Source organism: Poeciliopsis prolifica, unplaced genomic scaffold (assembly GCF_027474105.1).
Source record: "Poeciliopsis prolifica strain line A6 unplaced genomic scaffold, Auburn_PproV2 SCAFFOLD113, whole genome shotgun sequence".
Lineage (NCBI taxonomy): Eukaryota > Metazoa > Chordata > Actinopteri > Cyprinodontiformes > Poeciliidae > Poeciliopsis > Poeciliopsis prolifica.
In genome coordinates this window covers 738,672-765,861 of record NW_026562488.1, presented here as the reverse complement: position 1 = coordinate 765,861, position 27,190 = coordinate 738,672, and the positions used below count along the sequence as shown (strand labels likewise).

The 27,190-nt window shown below is 37.5% G+C and overlaps 1 protein-coding gene and 1 long non-coding RNA gene across 2 annotated transcripts; both read left to right on the top strand.

The window, feature by feature from the left end:
- Window positions 1-26,473, top strand: LOC129354612 (cadherin-1-like). Its single transcript, XM_055024062.1, is given in 31 exon segments — window positions 1-192; window positions 1,543-1,677; window positions 1,822-1,977; window positions 2,233-2,380; window positions 4,288-4,460; window positions 5,648-5,776; window positions 6,017-6,202; window positions 6,387-6,631; window positions 6,781-6,923; window positions 7,173-7,264; window positions 8,632-8,764; window positions 9,064-9,282; window positions 9,694-9,824; window positions 10,035-10,184; window positions 10,269-10,480; window positions 17,606-17,723; window positions 17,947-18,081; window positions 18,212-18,367; window positions 18,599-18,746; window positions 20,390-20,562; window positions 21,821-21,949; window positions 22,778-22,963; window positions 23,114-23,246; window positions 23,249-23,301; window positions 23,304-23,356; window positions 23,638-23,780; window positions 24,314-24,405; window positions 24,551-24,683; window positions 24,984-25,205; window positions 25,562-25,692; window positions 26,102-26,473. Coding segments are annotated over 31 exon segments (4,440 nt in total). The 5' UTR covers window positions 1-84; the 3' UTR covers window positions 26,177-26,473.
- On the top strand, window positions 15,359-16,872 carry LOC129354603 (uncharacterized). The gene is made up of 3 exons (XR_008605170.1): window positions 15,359-15,457; window positions 16,261-16,369; window positions 16,829-16,872. It is a non-coding gene; the product is annotated as an uncharacterized LOC129354603 (long non-coding RNA).
- Window positions 26,474-27,190: the final 717 nt, after the last annotated feature.

Here is a 27,190-nt window from a genome sequence, read left to right as displayed (position 1 = left end):
AGACAAGTTGTCCTTCATGAGGGTCACCGGGACTTCTTCATCCACTCCTGGGACTCACAGGGTCAGAAGTTGACTGTACCCGCCATGGTGCTGTATGTTGGACATCATCATGGGAATAACCATCCAAATAGTGAGCAGCACCACAACATCCAGCTTCATGATCAGGTTGAGATGGACTCTGCCACTAAACAGGTAGGGAAGACATGGATGTGGTATATGATATGGTATGAAAATAATTTATTTATTCATTTTTGTTAAGCCTGCAGATTGACATGCTTTTTCAGATTGTCATCAAAATGTTTTTTGGATTTTATCTAAGAAAAAATCTTGTTGTTTGATTGATTTATAGAGGCAATAAAATTTAAAGCCACATACATCTCAGTGGCGACCGCAGGAGCTTTGGCACTGTCATCCCGTTATAATCAACGTTTTTGTGCCGTTCCAAGTGAGGTGAAGATTGTAGCGTGAATTTATCTTTTTATTCTTTTCTCCAACCTGTTTCCTCCCTAAAGGGTAGTCTAATCAGTTTCAGTCTTTCAGTCATGTAAGCAGATAGAGGACAAAGGAGAGGAAAACGCTGAATCCATAACAGCACCTTGATGTTTCTTGGCGAATAGTCAGGTTTTGAGGGTTGCACACATCATTGACGTTTAAAAAAATGTTTTTTTTTTTTGATAACTTCTGATCTTCAATGCCTCAAGACTCTGTTGAGTGACTGGAGTCTATATTTCAAGAGGAGTTTGCTCAGGTACATATCTATAAAAAATAAAATGGTGGCTTTGATCGAAATGGAAGCCTTCCTGTTGGGTTTGGACCACGGTTCTAAGAGATGTTTTTTGCCCCTTAACGTTTATTTGAACATGCACTATGAACAAACTGGTCAAGTTTGAATCTGATTGATTGAAATTCCTAGGAGAAGTTTGATCAAATGCGGAGTCTGTTAACAACAAAAATGGCATCAAAGTCACAATCCAAGTGGATCAAATTTTATATCTCCATAATAAAGATTAATGAGCAGGGTGTTTTAGAAAGTTGCAGAGTGATGGTGTTGATCCGTTTGTTACAATGTTTTCGTGACAATGTTAAAATGCATAAATTTCATGCAGGGATACTAAGTCCACTAAGTCTGCTGAGTTTTTGTTTAAACTGAACCATAATAAAAACAGAGATTACAATAGACTGACACAGCGCTTCACTGCTAAATAGAAGTGAATACTTTTTGTGGGACTGTACTTGTACAAACCTCACACTACCAAGGAGCTGTGTTGTGTTGAACAAATGCTTTTTAAAGCAGAGATGTTTTTTGTGAAACACTGCCACTTTGTGGCTATATTTAACATTTTCTCCTTCCATGCTTTTTTTTTTTTTGTACTGTCTTCCAGTCCCACATTTCTTTTCATGACTGGTTCATTTGAACTTCTGGCCCAGAGAAGATTTATATTAAGAGCTTCATAAGAAACTTTATTGTGTTAAATTTGAAGTCGGGATGCATTTGTATTTCTAATTATTTGTTTACTGATTAGAAAATATTTGTTTCCTTAGGATGCTCCTCAGGTTCCCATTCTGAATTTCCCAAGACCTAATCCAGGACTGAAGAGGAGGAAGAGAGACTGGGTTATCCCTCCTCTTAGTGCTACTGAGAATAGCAGAGGACCTTATCCCCTGTGGCTTGCTCAGGTAAGAGAAATTCAAATGAATGGATATTTCTGTGTAATTTTCTTTCCTCTTTCAGTTATACCTTGTATTTTAAGATATATTCCTCTATTTTGTGTGTGTTTTGTTTAATGGTATTTGAATATAACCTTGGTCTCTGTTGTCCAGATTCGCTCTGATGAAGATAAAGTGAAGAAGATCATTTACAGAATCACTGGTCCTGGAGCTGATCAGCCTCCTGTTAATCTTTTCACCATGGATAGAGACAATGGTAATCTGTATGTCACACAGGAACTGGACAGAGAGAAACAGGACAAGTACACGGTCAGTATTTTTTCTCGTACCTTTAGCCTGATGCTTTTCTATTCACTGTTAAAGATGAAATATAGAAGAAATTCAAGATAAAAACATTCTGAAACAAGTATCAAATATACAAAAAATACTCAAATAAAACTGGTAATCTCTGATTAAATATTCTGAGTATAGTTTATAATATGGGGAAAATGAAATATAGCTTTTCTTGGAACATAAAAACAGAGACAGTGTTATTCTAATATATTGAAATTGTCATTTTTACAGCTTAAAGCCCATGCTGAGTCAGTTGGAGGTGGTGCAAATGCAGAGGACCCTATGGAAATTATAATCAATGTAATTGACCAGAATGACAACAAACCTGTTTTCAATCAATCTACCTATAATGGAGAAGTTCCAGAGGCCTCGAAAAAAGGTAAAGTCCCAGGATTCAGATAACAAACATGCAAAAAGAAAATGTTTTACATTTTACAAGTAGCAAGTCTGCTAGGAACTTTTGGTAAGATTCTTTGAACAATTTTAACAAAAAATAAAAAGGGGCATATTAAGCAAAAATTTGGTTTTGTACTTTTGTTTCTAAAAACAGGCCAGACCATCATATAGCTGCTCAGTAAGGAGCAGCTATACGATGGCTGCTCCTTACTAAATGTAATGCAGTCAAATCTTTTGACTGCATTACATTTTATGTGCAAAGGTTGCACATAAAAAAAAACTACCAGATTGTAATTATATTTATATGCATAAGGTAATACTCAGCTGATCTGTGTCTTTATTGTTGTGTTTGGACCAGCAATGAATTCCTATAAGACAAAATTGAATATCTGGGTTGATTTGAGACCATCAGAACCTCGAGGTTCTTCATTGCTGAGTGTTGCTGCAAACATCAGAGGAGAGTTGACCACAACTCCTGTGCGCTCACGTCCCGCCCACGATAGTGAGGAACAGATCATATAGTGGAAAAGCTCATTAACTGGGGTAGATCCCAACCGCACATTAACTGGTTAAAGTATGACTTGTCAGTGGACAGATCTGGCTCTTGGTTAATTATTTATTCAATTACATAAGTTAGTTTTCAAAATAACTCATGAATGTATATGTGTATGTTTTAATTATTTATTACATAACTGTTGGACTGCTTGACATGCACATTCCACTCTCTGGGAAAGATAAAGTATCTGCTTTGATTTTTTTTTTTTACTTTAACCTTCTTACTGAGAAATTTAATTATATAATAATAAAAAAATTAAATACCTTTTGCTTTCTTTTATTTTTACACATTTATTGATCGAATTTGACAGATTGGTAACAGAATATAATCCAATCCTTGACATCACATTTCAAATCAAAGCATCAATCTGAATGACAGCAGGTTGATGCTGTCATTCAGATTATGTCAATTTCTTTTTTTAAAAGAAATTGGCAACGGCTCACAGAAACCCTTATCTGCACACGAAGTCACAAACCCTCAAGATAAGATGGAGTATTTGAGCTCCGAATGCTACTGGCTTGGATGCCTGATGGCTCTGAATAATCCTCCCATTAATCCGGACTGAGAGAATCACGCTGCATCAATGGACAAATGGAACATTCTGCCCCGAAATATTACAGCTGCTTCTGAAAAGAAGTGAGGAAAAAAAAATCATGTTTTTGTCAGCATTTGTCAGCAACTGTCAATTTCTTTTTTAAAAAGAAAATACATATCAATACATATTTGACAGAAAATACATAATCTCCAATACATAGATCTGTATGTATGTCGTATGTCATACGTCATATGACATAAAATGATAGATGATCGTAAAATGAGCTCGCTGTCTGACAGCTTCTCTTACACATCATACAATCTAGAATTTATTAGATTATATAGGTGCCAATTAATTGAAAGGCATATTAATACAATACAATGGGCTGCACGGTGCCATAGTTGGTAGCGCTACATTGCAGCAAGAACGTTCTGCGTTGGATCCTGCATGGAGTTTGCATGTTCTCCCTGTGCCTTCAATCTCACATGCTCAATATCAGCTGGTTGTGTTTCCTGCAATAAAGCAATTTGAGCTTTGTCTCTTTGAAATTTAGAGAAGACTTTCCACCTTTTTACAAGACTATGTAAACCATAGTCCAGTAAAAACATAAACAAATTTGTTGTATTTCTTACTGATAGCAGAGTTTAGTGGGTTTCCCGCTCACCCTTGTAAACATATAACATATGAAAAATTCAACATCAAGAATAAATTATTTGTAGGCAGTGAGTTTCTTAGTAGATCTTGCCGAAGTCTTAATAGCTGCTGCTCTCACTGTTGTTCATCGTTTTCTCTTGATTAGGTTTTGAGGTGATTAAGGTTTTGGCCACAGATGCTGATCAGCCAAATACTGACAACTCTGATATCAGGTACCGTATAATGAGTCAGACTCCAGAGGAGCCCAGTCCCAACATGTTTAACATCAACCCAATAACTGGACTCATCATCCTCAACCAAGCTGGACTGGACCGAGAGGTGATAACAGTTTTGGCCCATTTGACTAAAATCAGAATTAGGCTTCAGTTGGCGTGTATTTTTCTAATGAAACGCACGGATTTGGAAAAATGATGTAGAGTTTCAAAAGCAGAAGTTATTGTCAAATTGCTGTTTCAGTCAAATCTCTTTGATGTTTGAAACTTCAAATTAAGATTAATGTGGTGTATTTACCCCCATGATTTACCTGAGTTGGTACAGTCCTTGTATTCTGAGACATGCAACTTCTCTCTATGGTTATCACAGATATAACACAACAATAAAGATAAATGGATATAGACTGAGTCTCCTCTGTTTATTAAGACAATACTATTAATTTCTCATAGTTCTAATGATACCGTTTTGATTGATTTAAAGAAATAAAAGTGCAGTGAGAGCTGCTGTGCTCTCCTCCCACCTCAGAAACATTTTCAGGTTGTCGATCTAACAGCAGCAGAGCAGAGAGGAAACCCACTCTGTTCCATTTGCACCTTGCAAAAATCACTCAAACACAAAGCTGCCAGTAATCCTGCTCCGAATTACAGTAACAAATACATTTATACATATGCTATTGACATTTAATCATATGCATGCTTGAGTAATATAGAGAAAAAATAGTAAGTAAATGGGCAAAATGCTTGAGTAAAATGGTGATTTCTATTGGTTTAACTAAATCATGCTCTAACTGGATCATTTCACAATTCAGTCTTGTCAGGCATTTAAAAACAGATCATTCAATAATTCCCAAGAATAAAAAATCCCAAGAAACAAAAAGTTACAATATTATTCTTAAATATTGTGACTTATCATGATGATATTTATCTTATAATTAACTGAGGTTGACATGAAAAGACAAGTCATTTTTTTTAAGTATGTCAACAGCAGTCTTTATAAGTTAGTTCTTCATTTGAATTATTAATTATTAGTTGGGCAATAGTATTGTCCATCATTTCCACACCTCTCCTGCAGTGTCCTGTATCAGATTCTATGTTCTCTGCTTTAAGCAGAGACGTTTCTCAGAATGAGCTGTTTGTTGGAACCTAAATACTTTCTATGCTAAGTTTTTCTTAAAAGCTCTGCAAGTGATAAGAGGATTGAAATAGTGTTGAGTATTTTAGGAAGCTGATTTTCTACACTTCAGTGACAATGAACTAAAAGTATCTTGTTTAACATTTCATTTCATTCAACAGAAAAATTCTCTGTACACACTGGATGTTCAGGTAGCTGACTTGAAAGGAGAAGGTTTGACTGGATTTACCAAAGTGTTTATCAAAGTGATGGACAGCAACGATCACGCTCCAGTCTTTACGGAGGCCTCTGTGAGTAAAACTGCTTTTTTTAAAATTTATTGCTGATTTTGTCGCCTAGTAATTACTCGCAAATATTATATTCAAATCTATTGATCACATTGATTTGTGCAGCACATGGTCAGTAAACAGTAGATCACTCTCACTGCTATTAGTGAGTCCTTAAAGTACATATGACATAAAATGATAAATGATGGTAAAATGAGCTCGCTGTCTGACAACTTGTCTTACACATCTTCTGTCTCCTCTCAGTACACGGCCACAGTTGAAGAGAATAAAGTAGACGCTCTAGTTGTTAAGATGTTGGTGACGGACGGTGATGAGCCTCAAAGCCCAGCCTGGAATGCAAAGTTCAAGATCATTGATGGAAATAAAGAAAATCTGTTTACTGTGGAAACAGGAACAAACAAACAAGAAGGAATCATCACTACTGCTAAGGTAAGAGGAACAGGAACAGAACCTGTTGGACATTTGGTCCAACAGGTTCTGACTGTTGGACCAAATGTAGTTTTTTCAAAGTATTTTGTTTTTAAGCAAAATTCAGTGACCCTGAAGTTCAGCCTGAGCTGTTCATGCCTGAGTTAATACTGAACCTTTCTTCCTCTAAACCATGTGGTTTTAGGGTCTGGACTTTGAGAGAGTCAGTAAGCACACTCTGCTGGTCACCGTGGTGAATGAGGAACCTTTCGCTGTTTCATTGATCACTTCCACTGCTACAGTGGTGGTGACTGTGGAGGATGTCAATGAACCTCCCATCTTTGATCCAAAAGAGAAACAGGTTTCTAAACCTGAGGATCTTGCTGTGAACAGCACTGTGGTGCGGTACACAGCTTCTGATCCAGACATTGGACGCAAACAGAAAGTCACGTAAGGAACCTGAAAATCCTCCAACATGAAGAGTCACAGCATGCATATTTTACATTTATGTTGTAGATAAGTAATTTCTTTTCTTGATCACACAGCTTGCAAAGTCCTGCTTTGTGTTATTTACATTCATTTTTGTGCTTGATGTTCAGGTATAAAATGCTCAAAGACCCAGCTGGCTGGCTTCACGTTGAGAGGGACACTGGTGTGATAAAAGTGAGAAAAGACATGGACAGAGAATCTCCATTTGTCAAAGAGGAGAAATACACAGTCCTGATTGGTGCATATGATGATGGTAGGTGTGAGAATTAACTGTCTTAATGGTTTTGGAGGAATTCTTCATAAATAACTGCAAGTTAAAAGGAATTTAATTTAATGGTTTGAGCCCAAACTGTCAAGCTTTCCTTGAAAAGAGCTCTTTAGAGTATTATCTGTAGCAGTTCTGAATTTCTCAAACTTTTCTTTTGAGATTTTTTACACTTTCCTTCAGCGATCATTGAAAGTGTCAATAACTACCTATAATAACTTTTTATCATGTCTCCAGATCAGATCCCAGCTACAGGAACTGGAACTCTGATCATTACACTTGAGGACGTCAACGACAACGGCCCCGTCATTGAGGATCGTTTAATTAATGTACGTACCCTCCAACCAAACCAGGTCCAGATAATTTACATGTTGCACCTAGGCCTGTCGCGATAAACGATAAGTCAATAAATCGAACGATAAGTTAAAACTATCGACCTCATTTCAATTATCGTCTATATCGTTTCTTCCTGCCTTTTTCTCTTACTGTTGATGACACTGAATGAAAAAAGGCTCCACTCCGGTGCTCTCCACTGACCCTTATTTCCTTAGTGTAATGCCCAGCGCGTGCTGCACAATCTTATGTCGCCGATTGTCGGCCCATTATCAAAACCTGAGACACATTAGCGACAGAAATCCTCGCTATAACGGTTCGGTTGAAACCGTGTTGTGTCCAACAATGGACACAAAATAACAAGTCCAATTCACTAATTTTGAAACAGCATTAATCAATTCTTTACTACAATCTACCTGCAATGCATGTGGCGAGTGTCAGTCTGACTGAATGAAAATCATTAGAACCTATTTATGTCACGTTAACGAAGAACAGCTGAAAAGTTACCGGGTATCTGGTAGAAATTTCGCGCCAACTCCTCCCCTAGTTATTTATATTTTCTTTGCACGAGCTGTTGAATAAACATTCATGTTGTTTCCGATGCCTACTGGACTTCGGGTTGCACCGTGTCAGCTGTTCGGGATTCCCTCCATGACAGAATCCGCGCTTTCTGATTGGCTACCGGTCACATTCAACAAGTTGCGTCACTCTCCCAGTCTGGATGAATCCTTGATTTAGATAGGGGCGGCTACGACGATTTACCGTAACACACAAGGGACAATCTTAGAACGAATGACGTTCTAAGATTGTCGTTCGGGGTAAAAAATCCAGTAGTTTGAACTATTGCATCAGGAAGTCGGATTCTTCTCTATTTAAATCTAATGATTACTGAAGGCCAATAAACTATACAGACTTCATAATCTGCACTCTTTTGGTTGAATGCAGTATTTATTTCCACTTTGGCTTTATGTTGTTATTCAAGTACATTTATTGTTAATGGAGACTAAGAATCAATTTTATTTTTGGTTTTGGTTGTTTTATTTATTTTGTGTATCAGTCCCAGTGTTAAGTGTCTTTTGAAAGTAAAGTGTTTCTATCTTTGGCAGGAAATCGCATGTATTATTACGTAATTTCCATTAAATCAATGTAAAAAGGTCTTCAAACAATATTATCGTTTATCGCAATAATTTTTGAGACAATATATCGCCCAGCAAAATCTGTTATCGTGACAGGCCTAGTTGTACCTATCTTTTCAGGAACTTTAGAGTTGTAGTTTGACTTATTTGTAAATTGTTAAATAGAAAATTACAAATATACTGCAGCATAATCCCATCAGTGTTTTAAATTCATTTTGTTTCCATAGATGTGTAACAAGAAGACAGTTCCTCAGCTGCTGACTGTAACAGATGAAGATGGACCAGGCTTTACTTTTCCATACAGCGTTGTCTTACAGGACACTGCTAAGGCCAACTGGACCGCGAGGATGAACGACAACAGTATGTAAACTTAATGACGTAACAATTGTATCATATTTTGTTGCTGTTTCTGTAATGACGGTGATGTAAATGATTGCAAAGGCCTGTTGAATTTTCTGTTTGTCTGGGAGACAGCTGACCCACCCAAAGTTACTACTGCAAATAAAACCTGCCTATAGTAACATAGATTTATTGCTTAAAAATCAGCTGAATAAAACAAATCTAAATGTTTGTGGTGGGAATGGAATAGGGCTTGAAGAAAAAAACTTGTATTGACAAAGTAATTTTAAGTGTGTTTATTGTATATTTTTCTTTTTCAGAAACTGCTATTATTTTGACTTTGACACGTGAGCTGGAGAGTGGAACTTACACGGTGGGCATGGTGGTTTCAGACAACCAGCTCAAGAGTCTACTCAACACAATCAAAGTTGAACTGTGTGACTGCAGTGGAGAAGAAGTGAGCTGCAAAGACAAAGTTATTGCTGGCTCCAGCATGCCGGTCATCCTGGGAATACTCGGTGGCGTCCTCCTGCTACTCAGTGAGTTTAGGAATTTACCACGTTTCTTGATGAATATGAGTTCTGTCAGTGAAAGTTGGTCTGAAGAAAAATTGTTAATGGTTTTGATCTATCTGATCTCTTAATGAAAAAGTTCAACTATGGATTAACTAAAATAATAATTTCCTGAATTTGCTACTTGAAGAGAGTCGTGTCAGATATTTTCACTCTGAAGGTGACCTGAGCTGCTTTTGTCTGGAATAGTTTCTCTGTCTGAATGCTGGCCACCCAGCAGTCTTGACTGGTGTAGATTGTATTATGTCACATGTGCAGACTTGATGAGATCACCCAGGACATATTTTGGCAGCACTCCATAGTGGTTGTCACCTTCCAGCTTCATGGGATTATTTTGCTCTTGAAATGAGAAATCATGTCAGTTTTATGCTCTTTCAGTGCTGGTCCTGCTGCTGCTACTGTTGGCAAATAAAAACAAGCCAAAGAAGGAACAACCTTTGCTCCTAGACAACGACATCAGAGATGACATCTTTTTCTATGATGAGGAGGGAGGCGGAGAGGAGGACCAGGTAAATGCTGCTTATATAATTGATATTTATAGTCTGGAACATTGTTTACATGTAATATTTTTTACATGGAGCTGATGGCTATAACTATTCATGAGAATGTATTTAAATCTTAATTTACTCTCAACAAGCTCTTCTAGTGGTTTAATCCAGTGACTATTTTTATGTCTTGTAATCTAAAAGGAAGCTTTATTTTGCGTTTTTCTCCATTAGGACTACTTTGATCTGGGTGTTCTCCACCGTGGTTTGGACAACCGTCCCCACGTGGTCAGGGATGAAGTGGTTCCAGTTTTTCAGTCACGGCCTTTTGTGTACAAACCTCGGCCCGCTAACCCAGAAGATATTGGTGGCTTCATTGATGATGTGAGTTCAAAACACCACTAAAGAACTTACTTCTGTTGAAAAATAACCTGAAAGCATTATAACATATTCTACTCTACGACACAGAACCTGAAGGCGGCAGATAACGACCCGACTGCTCCCCCCTACGACTCCCTGCTGGTGTTTGATTATGAAGGAGGCGGTTCTGAAGCTGGAAGCATTTCATCTCTGAACTCGTCAAGCGATGGAGACCAGGACTATGACTGCCTCAGCGACTGGGGCCCTCGCTTCAAGAAACTGGCAGACATGTATGGAGGAGGAGATGATGATGACATGATGTAAATGGAGCAGTACTGAGGAAAAGTAGCCTCATGAGTTTAAGTGTGCTGAAGTGAAGACATCAGTGAGATGTTGTTTTGTGAATTTTAGTTCAGCCAATTTGGCATTTGAGCAACTGCAGAGTTTGGCTTTATGAGTTTTCCCCATTAGAGAAGTCTTTCTGAGCCTTTTATTTTGTTTTGTTTTAGGCTGGCCAAAAATGTTTTATTTGTAGCTTACTGAAATAGTGGTCTCATACACTGAAAGATTTGCAGTATCACTGGTTTAAAAAAAAAAAACTAGTGTGGAGCTGGTAAAATAAAGTACTTTTTTTTAATCTCTTTTGCATTCTGTGTTTATAGTTTTGTATAAATGATGGATTAGAAACATTTCAGAAATATGAAATCCTGGTAGCCAGCCAAAGGCGAGTCAACCTGTGGACTACATCTGAGTTGATAATATATGCTTCTTGTACTGCTTTACTAAATCTTGATGCAATAATTTCTGATGTATGGTAAAAGGTTAAATGTCATGTTTCACTTTTTATATATATATAAAGTTATACATTTTAGATTTGTATGGCGTTTGTTTTTTTCCAGAATAGTAATTACTTTATTAACAGTGGAACGTTTGGGAACACAGCTTTTATTTTAACAATGTTCATTAAAAATCCGTGTAGAACGACTTTTTCTGAAGTCAAAGCCGCATGACTTTAATGACAGCAAGTTGAGAACTGTGGAAAGTTCCCAAAGAAATTACCGGAAAACTGCATTACAGCTGTGGCTTCGACATCAGGATGTGAGTCTATGCATCAATACTGTATGCAAAGTGCTTTGTGTAAGCTTGTGCAGGCTTGTGTGTAAAATATGGCGGCACACAATTTTTGTACGCATGCACATTTTATGCACAAGGCCCCTGGTCCTTCCAGAACTAAACATGGAGAAGCATTCAGTTTTTCTGCTCTCTCTAATCTGCAGAAAACAGCAAAGCTGCTGAAAAGTTGAGTTTCTTTAAATTGAGGCTAAAAACCCACTTGCTTAGTGTCGCCTTTCACTGTTCTATCAGTCAGGTGTGGAACTGAAACAGACCAACTTTCCCTTATTGTACCACTGCAGTGTAAACTCCCTTCAATTTTTCATCATAGCACTGTGAATCATGTTTCTGAAATGGGATAAACTTGTCTTGGGGAAAGTTACTAATGGTATTCTGATGAGCTCGGATGGATTTGTGTCTTTAACTGCCTGAGATTTCAGTAGCAGGGACAGTTTTGTGCCTTTGGCTTTGTTTAGCTCAACAGATGCCCCATCAAATCCTGTTTGATGTGCAGCTCTTCCTGCACACCTCATGTGAAAACGAGAGCAAACTTAGGAGCATGTGCATCTGAAAAAACAACTATCCGATTTATAATGATTCTTCTGGCATATCAGGAAACTAGTCAGAAATGAAAGAAATACAGAGCTTCAAATAACAGTTGCTGTTTGATGCCTCTTGTTTCCTTGAGTCAGTTTGTGTCTGAGTGTTTGATGATGTGCCTGAATCCTGCATACATTTAAGGAATGCATTATCCAAATGTTTTTGCGTGCTTCCTGAGTATTAAAAGAGGCTCCATCGAGGATTCTCAGAAGAATATAAAAATTTTTAATTGACTGGTTTTTAAACAAATGGACAACACTCAAACTTTTGAGTGTTTTGATCATCATGCATCAGGTAAAACATCCTCTGGCCCTTGTGACTTAACACTCCAAGCTGCTTCCCCAGATTTCTGTACAGAATGAAACTTTTCTTTAAACTTGATTTTCCTTTTCTAGGCTTTTTTTCCCCCCTGTTCTTGCATATTATGTCCTGCCTGTGTTTAAAAAAAAGACCATTGTGTCAGTACAAATCTTAATGTGATTGACAATAACAAGTCAGTGATGGTGAAGTTGGACTCGGTCAAAGATTTATTAAAATTAGCATTACAATTCCCGTTCAAATGTCATGGTGCATAGCAGAACATAATGACCTGATTAACCTGAGAATAGTTTGATTTATACATGATGAACTTTGCTGTACTTCTTTTAATGACATTACAGCCACAAACAGAGACTATAAGTTGAAGCTTTACATTTGGTGAATCTTCATCTGTAGCTTCACCAGATCAGGAGACGACAGGTTCATACTTTTCAGTTGGCCAACTTTTCTAAAAATCCTTTTTTTTTTTGTATTGGTCTTAAGTAATATTCTAATTTTCTGAGATGCTGAATTTGGGTTTTTTATTAAATTTAGCTCAACATTAAAAGAAATTAACATTTGAAATATATCAGTCTGATATATTTTAAAAATCAGACAGATATTTGAAACTCCAAATAATTTTTTATTTGGAGTTTCAATAAAAGCTACTCTGACAGCCCATAATCCATGTTTTGGTTGGAAATAAGAAAACTGTTAAAGGAAGGAAAAGCATAAATTATATTAAGACGTTCTAATATTTCATTTTGGATTCCATCCATCTAACCATTCTTTCATTCATTGTCTATAGTTTTGCAACAGTGCTACCAACTCTGTCACTTTGCAGGCCTCTGTGTGTGTGTGTGTGTGTGTGTGTGTGTGTGTGTGTGTGCGCGTGTGTGTGTGTGTGTGTGTGTGTGTGTGTGTGTGTGTGTGGGCACGTTTGTTTGTAATAACTTGTGGGGGCCATTTTCCTGACATACTATATTGTGGGGACCCACAGATTCCTGTGGGGAACCGAAGCCTGGTCCCCATAAGGGGAAACGTTGTTTGTGGGTCAGGGGTCAGATTTAGTACTAAGTTTTGGTTAGGGTTAGGATAAGGATAAAGTTTAGGCTGTAGAAATGAATGAAAGTCAATGGAAAGTCCACACAAAGACAGCCATGCAAACATGTGCGTGTGTTTTATTTTTTCTTGTAACACTTGTTCTGTCCATGTGACTTGTTCTGTCCAACAAGTCACATTGACTTGTTGGACATGTGACTTGTGTGTTCCCTCAGTGGGTAGGTGGGTGGTTAGATGTGTTGAAACTGCGACACAGCATGACCAATAGCATGTGTTGCTCTGCCTGTAGCCTAACTAGGAAGTGAATTAAAGCCTCCACCATTCTCAGAATGACACCAGTGGCAAAGAAACCAATTTAGTTAATCAGACGAGGATGGAAAGCGGTTGAGCAGAAGTGCAGACAGAGGGAAATCAAGAGATTGGAAACAGCTGAGAGGAGCAGCAAGCTGGCAAGCTGAGGGAAACGAAACAACGCAGAGAGGAAAAAAATCCCCTCAAACTAACAAACGATAAAATCAGAGAAACACCAAACTAAAGAAATAAATCCAAACTGGACCAATGGTTCAAATAGGAGAGCCGCAATAAAAGTAGGCGTGGCTTGTACAGCAGCATTTTGATTCACATCAGATTATGCAGGACTCACTGACTTGTGTCTGTGTTTCTATTTTATTTGTGGGAAAATCCAATACAGGTGTGTAAATCAATTGCACTCCTAAACTATGGAATGATTTGCGGTGAAATTAAGATTTTCGTTTGAATGCATGGCTTGAGGAATACAATTTGTGTACTTGTACTTAGGAATTTGAAGAGTTGGAAGAGTTGTTCTGGACTTGTGAAAGCAGAATTGTACAAGTCCTGCAGAATTTATCCTATAAATTCAATTTCACAGTTAAATCCACAATACTTTTGCACCAAATATACCTGCTTATAAAATATTTATAATAATATTACTCTCCAACATCAGGGCACTAGACTTCAAGACCCTCTCCATGCAGTTTTTAGTTTGTTTATTTGTTTGTTTAATAAATCCAACTAAATGAGGTGTATAAATGCTTTCATAAATATCTCTTGTCCACATTTATTTGTCTTTTACAAATTCTTTCCTTATTTTCTTCCTGGCTGCTTCTGCCTGAAACATCCTGCTGGTGTCTGAATGTAAAAATGATTCTTTTTTACTTTAATTACCTTAGTTGCAATGAGCTGTTGCTTAGAGGTAAGATAAGTTGTTTTTGACGTCTGTGTGGTATAATATCACCACCTTTTTCACCCCCTGAAAGATCTGCAAAAAAAAACAAAGAAAAGAAATTACTCAAGGCCATTGTTTCAGGATGGTGACAATCTACGTCTTTCTAGTTTTTTTTTCTTCTGGTTTGAGTTCAGCAGCTTTGACAGCAGCAACAGGATGGTTGCTGCTGTCAATGCTGTGAGCTCTGTAGCTTCTAGCAGGTTAACCAGGCAATCAGTCAACATGGTATCTGAAAACAAAGCTGTTATTTAGGGCTGGCAAAATAAAAATGCAATACATTTCATCCTGCTGCTCTTGAACTTTTCAGTGTTTTTCATGTTCATATTGTGTTGCTGTGGGATGCATGAATGTTGCGGCGGAGGAGAGTCCTGCCTATCATCAGTTAGGTTCATGCCTCTCTTTGAAGTTTATGTCACATCGTCTCAAAGTGAAAATGTTTCCGCTGCTTTTTCTTGAGAATTTTTATCTACTTCAGTCAGTCGTGGTTTTGAAAGAGGATGTGAAAAAAGGAAGATCTGCAGCTCTGTCAGATTCTGTGTCTATGGACGCCGATCCTTACATTTTGAATCATCCATATTCTGCAGTTTTACTCGGCTTTTCACGTGAAGTTTACCAGAACTCATTTGCTGCAGCTGGGAAAGTCTGAAAATGGACACAAAAGAAACCAAATGAAACCCAGTTAAAATGATGAATCTGACAAAAGAAAAAAAGAAAAGAAAAAGGAACTTTTGACTTTTAGTGCATGTACTTCTCATTTGTGTGTGCTTTTTTTTTGTGGCTTTTTATGTCTGTACATCTGGTGGTTTGTGCGCAGACTGCAGACATGTAAAGTAATCTTCAGAAATTGTTCCTCTGAACAGATGCAGATGCGAAGGTTTTGTTTTTTCCAAGAGATTTTGGTCACAAAGGTAAATCACGTGAACTTTCACAAATGGAGATCACTTGGTTTGTAGTTTGGAGTATTTGGATCTTGTGTCAGGTAAGAAATCTTCCTTTCATTACAGTCTTAACAATCTCATTAAAATTAAATAATTCTCATTTTTTAATATATGTTAAGACTTTTTAAACTACGATTGTTTATCTACATTTTGTTGTAATTGTTACTGATAAAAAGAAGTTAGGTTTAAAGGTTTAAGGCCAAGCTACTACATGGTTCTGACATTTAGCTCAGACTTACTATACCAACGGTTTGATTGCACTGTTTGGGGTTAACTTGATCAAGTTTACAATAATGCTAATGAGGAAAGGTTGTTTTTTAGTTCCTTCTTCAGTTGTCCTGTAATCAATTCAAAGTGGGATGAAATGCAAGGTTTCCCTAGAAATCTTGCTAAACTGGTAGATGGGTGGCAGGCCAGTCATTCATTCAGCAGCCTGTTGTGTTTTTGAGCTAAAAAATTTGAAAATATCTCTTGGTAATTATGTGTTATTGAAAGAATGGAAGATTGATACCCGAACACTAACTATAAAGTTTTAAAAATGCAAACATTTTAAAAAGACTTAATTAAATAAGCTTAGCCTGGTGGGGGCACAAGTGAAGCCTGGAGGCCCGCCAGGCTTATGACACACAGGGGGCAACCCTGAAATATTTGACATCTAATTTGATCATTGTATTGATATTCTGCCGTCACCAATGAAGACTTTTACAGGCGAGTAAATTTATGAAACTTCAATCTATCACCTGCAAAAAGGAAATGAAATGTTTCCAATCTGAAGCCAAACTGTTTATGACACCACAGATTAGAATCGATCTCATAAATAAATTCATGGTGTCTCCTCTTCCAGACCTCATCTGCTGCAGACGGGGCATCGTGTGAACCTGGATTTGAGTCAGAGCTGTTTATATTAAAAGTGAGCAGAAAGAACCTGAAGCCCGGCACAAGACTGGGCAAAGGTATCAGGACTCCCTCCATCTGCTCCATCACTCCACCACTCATGCCTCTGCTTCAGCACGCCTGGCTCCAGTATTAGCTCATTAGCAGAGCTTGACTGCATGCTAGTCAAGCATTTAGTCCTAGCATGTGGGACAAGGGACACATGCAGGACTCTAAGATTAAATGTTCAAAAACGATCTGCCTGAAAATCTGAAGTGTACAAAAATTACTTTCCAATGTGTTTTAAAATGTCTTGATTTAATATATATATATATATTATTATTACTATTATTTTTTCATGGTGCTCACATTTTCATAATTCCTTTGTAGTTTCTGTTTTCTAAATATGTCTTATTTTTATTACTTCTAGTAAGTATTGTATTACTTTGTGTCTGTGGAAAAACCGAGAGATCTTTGTTTTTATTGGAATCATTGTATTTCTTAAATATATTGATTTATTTCAATGTATTTATTTCCAGTTGGCTTCACTGACTGCACGAGCCGCACAAGATTTCTCTTCAGCACAGATGACAAGCATTTAGTTGTAGAGACTGAGGGAATAATAACTGTGAGTAACTGGAAACCCATATTGTTATTGGACGACATGTCACATGACTCTCACATAATGTTGTTCTTGGGTGTTTCTAAGGTAATGTCAAATAAAATGCATTATTATTATTATTATTATTATTATTATTATTATTTTTATTATTATTATGTCACGTGTGTCTTACCTCAAACCTGCTATTATTTGACAATCTGCCTTTAGGGAGTCTGGTTGACAAAAATGTTATTTATCATCTGCAGCTGGGCAGAATGTAGAAATCAAATAATGACATCTATGATTATCCTATATTTAACGGGAAACTCTACAGGAGCTGTTAATTACTGAATTGTCTCCCGGCGGAAAACATTTATTGTACTTTTATGAATGTGAAAAGAGGAAATGATAGTGGCCAGTGAAAATACTTAAGTATCCTTACAGTTCTTTTTTTTCTTTTCTTATCAATAATATATGATCAACAAAGGTGGTTATGTTTGTCATTGTTCCTGAAGAGAAGGTTTATAAACCCTAGTTGGCTTTAGACAGAGTCACATGATCTCATCAGTTCTGAGAGTTAAAGAGACACCAGGCCAATGACCTTTGCCCTTGTCTCCGTCCAGGTAAAGAGACGGGTCGTCCTTCATGAGGGGATCCATAACTTCTTGCTCCATGCCTGGGATTCACAGGGTCAGAAAATGACTCTTCCTGTCAGGCTGCTGTATCCAGAGCATCACTATACGAACAACCGTCTGGATGCTGAATTTCATCAAGAGGCTCAGAAACTCAACAAGCAGCTTCATGATCACCTGGATTCTGATAGAAATCAGCAGGTGAGTTCAGAGTGGCTGTAAAGTCGGCCAGAGAGGAAAGTTGTTCTTCTAGAAAGTAGAAAAAATGCATCATCCCCGTCACAAACTCATCTAATCTCCACTGAGCAGCTTTTCTTCTTTAAGAAGGTTTGATATGTAGAGATGTTTCTCTGTGAGATGCTGTCGGGATGCATTTGTATTTCTGATTATTTGTTTACTGATTAGAAAATATTTGTTTCCTTAGGATGCTCCTCAGGTTCCCATTCTGAATTTCCCAAGACCTAATCCAGGACTGAAGAGGAGGAAGAGAGACTGGGTTACCCCTCCTCTTAGTGTTGCTGAGAATAGCAGAGGACCTTATCCCCTGTGGCTTGCTCAGGTAAGAGAAATTCAAATGAATGGATATTTCAGTGTCATTTTCTTTTCCTTGTATTTTAAGTGTATTCCTCTATTTTTGTGTGTGTTTTGTTTAATGGTATTTGAATATAACCTTGGTCTCTGTTGTCCAGATTCGCTCTGATGGCAATAAAGTGAAGAAGATCATTTACAGAATCACTGGTCCTGGAGCTGATCAGCCTCCTGTTAATCTTTTCACCATGGATAGAGACAATGGTAATCTGTATGTCACACAGGAACTGGACAGAGAGAAAGAGGGCAAGTACACGGTCAGTATTTTTTCTCGTACCTTTAGCCTGATGCTTTTCTATTCACTGTTAAAGATGAAATATAGAAGAAATTCAAGATAAAAAACATTCTGAAACAAGTATCAAATGTACGAAAAAAACTCAAATAAAACTGGTAATCTCTGATTAAATATTCTGAGTATAGTTATAATATGGGGAAAATGAAATATAGCTTTTCTTGGAACATAAAAACAGAAATTGTCATTTTTACAGCTTAAAGCCCATGCTGAGGCAGTTGAAGGTGGTGCAAATGTAGAGGACCCTATGGAAATTATAATCATTGTAATTGACCAGAATGACAACAAACCTGTTTTCAATCAATCTACCTATAATGGAGAAGTTCCAGAGGCCTCGAAAAAAGGTAAAGTCCCAGGATTCAGATAACAAACATGCAAAAAGAAAATGATTCACTTTTTACAAGTTGCAAGTCTGCTAGGAACTTTTGGTAAGATTCTTTGAACAATTTTAACAAAAAATAAAAAGGGGCATATTAAGCAAAAATTTGGTTTTGTACTTTTGTTTCTAAAAACAGGCCAGACCATCATATAGCTGCTCAGTAAGGAGGAACACTTAAATCTTTTGACTGCATTACATTTTATGTGCAAAGGTTGCACATAAAAAAAACTACCAGATTGTAATTATATTTATATGCATAAGGTAATACTCAGCTGATCTGTGTCTTTATTGTTGTGTTTGGACCAGCAATGAATTCCTATAAGACAAAATTGAATATCTGGGTTGATTTGAGACCATCAGAACCTCGAGGTTCTTCATTGCTGAGTGTTGCTGCAAACATCAGAGGAGAGTTGACCACAACTCCTGTGCGCTCACGTCCCGCCCACGATAGTGAGGAACAGATCATATAGTGGAAAAGCTCAGTAACTGGGTAGATCCCAACCGCACATTAACTGGTTAAAGTACGACTTGTCAGTGGACAGATCTGGCTCTTGGTTTATTATTTATTCAATTACATAAGTTAGTTTTCAAAATAACTCATGAATGTATATGTGTATGTTTTAATTATTTATTACATAACTGTTGGACTGCTTGACATGCACATTCCACTCTCTGGGAAAGATAAAGTATCTGCTTTGATTTTTTTTTTACTTTAACCTTCTTACTGAGAAATTAATTATAATAATAATAAAAAAATTAAATACCTTTTGCTTTCTTTTATTTTTACACATTTATTGATCGAATTTGACAGATTGGTAACAGAATATAATCCAATCCTTGACATCACATTTCAAATCAAAGCATCAATCTGAATGACAGCAGATTGATGCTGTCATTCAGATTATGTCAATTTTTTTTTTAAAAGAAATTGACATGAATGGCTTGACATACTCCATCCACTTTGACCATATCTTGTAGAAAATGTCCTTCTGCAGTTGGACAGAAAATGCATAGATCTCCAATACATAGATCTGTATGTATGTCGTATGTCATACGTCATATGACATAAAATGATAGATGATCGTAAAATGAGCTCGCTGTCTGACAGCTTCTCTTACACATCATACAATCTAGAATTTATTAGATTATATAGGTGCCAATTAATTGAAAGGCATATTAATACAATACAATGGGCTGCACGGTGCCATAGTTGGTAGCGCTACATTGCAGCAAGAACGTTCTGCGTTGGATCCTGCATGGAGTTTGCATGTTCTCCCTGTGCCTTCAATCTCACATGCTCAATATCAGCTGGTTGTGTTTCCTGCAATAAAGCAATTTGAGCTTTGTCTCTTTGAAATTTAGAGAAGACTTTCCACCTTTTTACAAGACTATGTAAACCATAGTCCAGTAAAAACATAAACAAATTTGTTGTATTTCTTACTGATAGCAGAGTTTAGTGGGTTTCCCGCTCACCCTTGTAAACATATAACATATGAAAAATTCAACATCAAGAATAAATTATTTGTAGGCAGTGAGTTTCTTAGTAGATCTTGCCTAAGTCTTAATAGCTGCTGCTCTCACTGTTGTTCATCGTTTTCTCTTGATTAGGTTTTGAGGTGATTAAGGTTTTGGCCACAGATGCTGATCAGCCAAATACTGACAACTCTGATATCAGGTACCGTATAATGAGTCAGACTCCAGAGGAGCCCAGTCCCAACATGTTTAACATCAACCCAATAACTGGACTCATCATCCTCAACCAAGCTGGACTGGACCGAGAGGTGATAACAGTTTTGGCCCATTTGACTAAAATCAGAATTAGGCTTCAGTTGGCGTGTATTTTTCTAATGAAACGCACGGATTTGGAAAAATGATGTAGAGTTTCAAAAGCAGAAGTTATTGTCAAATTGCTGTTTCAGTCAAATCTCTTTGATGTTTGAAACTTCAAATTAAGATTAATGTGGTGTATTTACCCCCATGATTTACCTGAGTTGGTACAGTCCTTGTATTCTGAGACATGCAACTTCTCTCTATGGTTATCACAGATATAACACAACAATAAAGATAAATGGATATAGACTGAGTCTCCTCTGTTTATTAAGACAATACTATTAATTTCTCATAGTTCTAATGTTACTGTTTTGATTGATTTAAAGAAATAAAAGTGCAGTGAGAGCTGCTGTGCTCTCCTCCCACCTCAGAAACATTTTCAGGTTGTCGATCTAACAGCAGCAGAGCAGAGAGGAAACCCACTCTGTTCCATTTGCACCTTGCAATAAAATCACTCAAACACAAAGCTGCCAGTAATCTGCTCTGAATTACAGTAACAAATACATTTATACATATGCTATTGACATTTAATCATATGCATGCTTGAGTAATATAGAGAAAAAATAGTAAGTAAATGGGCAAAATGCTTGAGTAAAATGGTGATTTCTATTGGTTTAACTAAATCATGCTCTACTGGATCATTTCACAATTCAGTCTTGTCAGGCATTTAAAAACAGATCATTCAATAATTCCCAAGAATAAAAAATCCCAAGAAACAAAAAGTTACAATATTATTCTTAAATATCATGCTGATATTTATCTTATAATTAACTGAGGTTGACATGAAAAGACAAGTCATTTTTTTAAAGTATGTCAACAGCAGTCTTTAGTTTATAAGTTAGTTCTTCATTTGAATTATTAATTATTAGTTGGGCAATAGTATTGTCCATCATTTCCACACCTCTCCTGCAGTGTCCTGTATCAGATTCTATGTTCTCTGCTTTAAGCTACAAAACACATATCTGTTGCAGATCTAATTTATGAATTAGCGTCATTTCATGAAATCTTTTTTTATGACATGTTTGTCAGAATGAGCTGTTTGTTGGAACCTAAATACTTTCTATGCTAAGTTTTTCTTAAAAGCTCTGCAAGTGATAAGAGGATTGAAATAGTGTTGAATATTTTAGGAAGCTGATTTTCTACACTTCAGTGACAATGAACTAAAAGTATCTTGTTTAATTAAAGTCAACATTTCATTTCATTCAACAGAAAAATTCTCTGTACACACTGGATGTTCAGGTAGCTGACTTGAAAGGAGAAGGTTTGACTGGATTTACCAAAGTGTTTATCAAAGTGATGGACAGCAACGATCACGCTCCAGTCTTTACGGAGGCCTCTGTGAGTAAAACTGCTTTTTTTGATTTATTGCTGATTTTGTCACCCAGTAATTACTTGCAAATATTATATTCAAATCTATTTATCACATTGATTTGTGCAGCACATGGTCAGTTGTTAGGGTTAACACCTGTTAAACACAGATTAAACAAACACAGGAAAGACAAGAGAGTTAGATTCTTTCTTACTCGCGAGGAGAACAGACAGAGATTTGCTTTCAGTTACAATCTTCGACGGCTCTGAAGCACATTTGTCTGCTCCTCTCTTTTTTATTGTTTTCAGGATCCCTAATCACAAGGACGCTGTAGCTCTAAAGGGAGGGGAAGCATCTCATCACACAGCTACAGCGCCAAATGTCATTCACTAACTAACACACAGATTATTCTGCACTAGATAATCTCCTTCCAGGCACAAAGTTAAACAGAATATGCAGTCAATCTTCACAGTGACAGTTTTATAGCAATCCAGCAACTCAAACGAAGTAGAACTCTTCATCAAGAGATAACCCTGCAGGAAGACTATTGTCTCTGCTTTTCGCCAGTGAGGCCTTCTGAGAAAGGAATCAGAGTAAATCAACAATACAGAAACATTCTTAATTCTATCATGAGATTAAACAAAGGAAAGCATAAAAGAAAAGATACATTATAAAGATCCATGAGAATAACAAATATTTGATTAATAATATCACAATTTCTCCAACATCAGTAAACAGTAGATCACTCTCACTGCTATTAGTGAGTCCTTAAAGTACATATGACATAAAATGATAATGATGGTAAAATGAGCTATCTGTCTGACAACTTGTCTTACACATCTTCTGTCTCCTCTCAGTACACGGCCACAGTTGAAGAGAATAAAGTAGACGCTCTAGTTGTTAAGATGTTGGTGACGGACGCTGATGAGCCTCAAAGCCCAGCCTGGAATGCAAAGTTCAAGATCATTGATGGAAATAAAGAAAATCTGTTTACTGTGGAAACAGGAACAAACAAACAAGAAGGAATCATCACTACTGCTAAGGTAAGAGGAACAGGAACATTGTTGGACCAAATGTAGTTTTTTCAAAGTATTTTGTTTTTAAGCAAAATTCAGTGACCCTGAAGTTCAGCCTGAGCTGTTCATGCCTGAGTTAATACTGAACCTTTCTTCCTCTAAACCATGTGGTTTTAGGGTCTGGACTTTGAGAGAGTCAGTAAGCACACTCTACTGGTCACCGTGGTGAATGAGGAACCTTTCGCTGTTTCATTGATCACTTCCACTGCTACAGTGGTGGTGACTGTGGAGGATGTCAATGATCCCATCTTTGTCCAAAAGAGAAACAGGTTTCTAAACCTGAGGATCTTGCTGTGAACAGCACTGTGTGGTGCGGTACACAGCTTCTGATCCAGACATTGGACGCAAACAGAAAGTCACGTAAGGAACTTAAACAAAATGAAATTTCACATTTTTACACAGCTATTTTAACCAAGTTATATTGTAGAAGTTATATTCCAAATCTGTCTGTTTAAGAAACTAGATGGGCAGATTTATTACTTCATGGAAGTTGTTTAACACACAAAACTGCAAATTAGAAGTTTGTAAATCTAAAATATGAGGATATTTGTCTCCTGTCCCAACATACATCACACTGTCCCACATCAAAAAGCTGGAATTGATGTTTGAACGTGTTTTTATGGTTGTCTTTATTGTTACAGGTATAAAATACTCTATGACCCAGCTGGCTGGCTTGACGTTGCGAAGGAGACTGGTGTGATAAAAGTGAGAAACCAAATGGACAGAGAATCTCCACTTGTCAAGGAGGACAAATACACAGCCCTGATTGGTGCATATGATGATGGTAGGTGTGAGTCTTGTTCTGTAAATGTAGGAGAGAAACTTAGACGTGGATATAAAACAAAAATGTAGGTTTCCATTTCCATTATGCCATTTACAACTGTTCTTCAGAGCATTGGACTGGGAAGTAGTTTGTGTGATGAGCTCAGTTGATGAACCGCAGCACCAGTTGTCTGCTAATTGCTGCTACTGCTAGTCTGGAGGGGCTCAGTGGAAGAAGTCTGTGTTTTGCATGAGCCAGTGTTTAGGCACCCATAAGTAGTTGCCATGGGAGATTAAATGATTCCTCAAACATACATGAAAGTATCAAAGCAACCCTGCATGTATGTTTGGAGAAGGGAATCACATTATAACATGAGCTGAAGCTCAAAAAAGTTTATCTTTACATTATACTTGCCTTTTAGTTGTACTTCCTGGAGGTCTTTAAACTTATTCTGACAGCTGATTTGCTCTGCTCTTGAAAAGTTAAGACGTTTAGTCAGTTTGGCCGAACCCAGAGCGGCTCCTGCTACTGCTGTATGTCTGTCATCTCACCAGATCAGATCAAGCCGACAGCAACTGGAACTCTGGTTATTCATCTTGAGGATGTCAATGACAACCCACCAACCACTGAGGAACGCAAATTCACAGTGCGTCTTTTTTTTTTTTTTTAATAGTCCTACATATTAAACTTTAGAATAGAATTTAATATACTTGATGCAAAATTGTTAACTTTGGAAATAAAAAATAAATCAGTATTGAAGGGGACGTTTCAAATCTAGTCGATTTCCACAGGTGTGTAGCAAGACACCAGTTCCTCAGCTGCTGACTGTGACAGACAGAGATGGACCATACTTTACTTCTCCATTCAACGTCAGCCTAGTTGGCTCTGCGAAGGCTAACTGGACGGCCAGAATGATCAGCACCAGTATGTATAATCTACTCTTTCTTTGAGCACTGACTCTAACCCTAATTCATTCACATTCTTGAATGAACACGTCAATGAACATGCTCATTCTTTGAGCACATCAAGTTGCCAATGAATGAAACTGTTGCCAATGACAAATCAAAACTAAGAGGAAGGAATTGACAAATAGAAACTGACCATGAGCATAGACTCAACTGTTAGGAATGATCTAAGCATTTTCCTGATGTGAATAAACCCCCCAATATTTAAAACTGGTGGAATTCCTCATAAATTGATGTCTGCCATTCTCTTATTTTGCAGGAACAGGAATTATCCTGACTTCAAACCGTGAGCTGGAGATTGGAGTTTACACTGTAGCCATGAGCATTGCAGACAACCAGGGTCTGTCTCAGGTCAGCACAGTCACAGCCAGAGTGTGTGACTGTGCTGGAAAAGACGTGAGCTGTCGGGAGAAAGGTGTTGGTGGCTCCGACGCTCCAGTCATCCTGGGAATACTGAAGGCCATCATGGTGCTGCTGATCAGTGAGTTTGAAATTTGATTGTGTTGCTATACCATTGTGACTGTGGTTGCTGTAAATGTCCAGGGAGGCGTCCTGACCAGATGCCCGAGCCTCAACTGGCTCCTCTTGATTTAAAGGAGCAGCTCTTCTCTGAGTCCCTCCTGGTGACCGAGCTGAGTCCAGACACCTTGCGGAGAAAACCCATTTCGGCCGCTTGTATCCGCAACTTTGTCCTTTTGGTCACAACCCAATCTGCCTGTCGACCTCCCGCTCTCTTCTTCCCTCATTCGTGAACGATAACCCAAGATACTTCCAACTTCGTGGAATTTTGTTGGGATTTAATAATTTGGTGGTTAAAACGGTCTGCTCTTCGTTTAGTGGTGGGGCTGCCATCGTTCCTGTTTGTGAGACGAAGGAGAACAGAGGAGGAACCTGTTGAACTCAGAGATCTCAGCATGGCAGACAACATGTGTGAGGATGAGGAGAGGAACGACAGAGAGGACATGCAGGTGAACATCTGATGCAGGCTTTCAGCAAAAACATCTTTTAGACAATATGAGTCGTGAACAAAGTGTAAGTCTGAACTGTTAGTGGGAAAAGGTCCATGTGCCCAGGAGACTCTTCTAAACGACATAAACGACATAAGCCAATGGATGGAAAAAAACAAAATAATGTAAATATTTTTTCTTGATCTTGTTTAGTTCTTCAGCTGCAATCATCCTGTATGTGAAGTAAAACCCAGCAATGCTATTGCTCTCCTTTCACAAACTTTTTTGAAGACAACCAGCATTAATCGTTGTGAAAACTAAACAAAAATAATGTGCATCAGTTCTATTATAGATAACCTGTTCCATGTTAAACTAACTTTGTCCTTCTTTGCTTCCCATTTGAAACATCCTGCTGGTGTTGGACTGTAAGGGAGGCGATTCCGACTCGCAAGACCCGGAATACGAATATCTGACTGAAGGGGAACCACTTTCAGGAACTGCCTGACAATAATGGAGAACAGGATGAAAACAAATTGTACACGTTTGGTACATTTGAATACAATTGCTCCGTGCGTTTTAAACGTGTCTGTAGTGACATTTTGTGGTTGTTGGGATATTTTGTTTTAGTTTGATTTCGATCTTTGTAATGACCTATTGTTGAGAGGTCAAAGATGTTTTTGATTCCTCTGCCCTCACTATTTGGGGACTTGGCTTTCTGCAAGCTTTTTAAAGCTTTTCTGAAAACTTTTAACCTTTGTTATGTTTGTTTATGTTTTGTTTTCTGCGTTGCTGGTGCCACTGAGCAAACACTGGACAGCAACATGTGCACAAGCTTTAAGGTACACCTCAAAATTTGCCATCATGTTTCTATACTGCCCGGACGTAATATTAACATTTTTGGAGAGGCTCATCTGTAAATCTATGAGGGAATCTCTAAGAGCTTCTGTGGAGAGAGCATAAGATTAGGGTGATGGTAAGGAGACAATTCAGCCCTGAAAACCTGGAGCTCTTTAGATAAATCAGTAAAACATTCAAAAACATGCTAAGCCTCTGTAACAAAAGGTTTATTGCTTTAATGCCAGTAAAGATTTTTCACTTCTCTATTTAAAAGGTTCCTTCCTTTGAGATCAGCTGACCCAGTGGCTTCCTGTATAAACCATATATATATATTTTTTAGTTTGCTTTCTGTTTAATTTTGCCTGATTTGTTTTTTCTGTTTGTTGAAACACCTTGTGTTAATTTTCCAAGGCACTGTATTAAGTTTTAAGCAGGAGCTTTAAGCAGGTGTTTCATTAAATGACATTTTCATTGATATTTCCAATATTCTGAACTAAATTGTCGTCTTTGCATCAGTTGTAAGCAGAAAATCATCATTAATGAAATGCGGGTTTGAAAGCAGTCACTTTGGAATAAATCTCTCACTTATTTGTTACTAAAATAAATGGACTTTCAAAAGTGTAACGTATTGAAAATGACTGCATGCATAACTATAGAAATGTACTACATTTATTATAGTCAC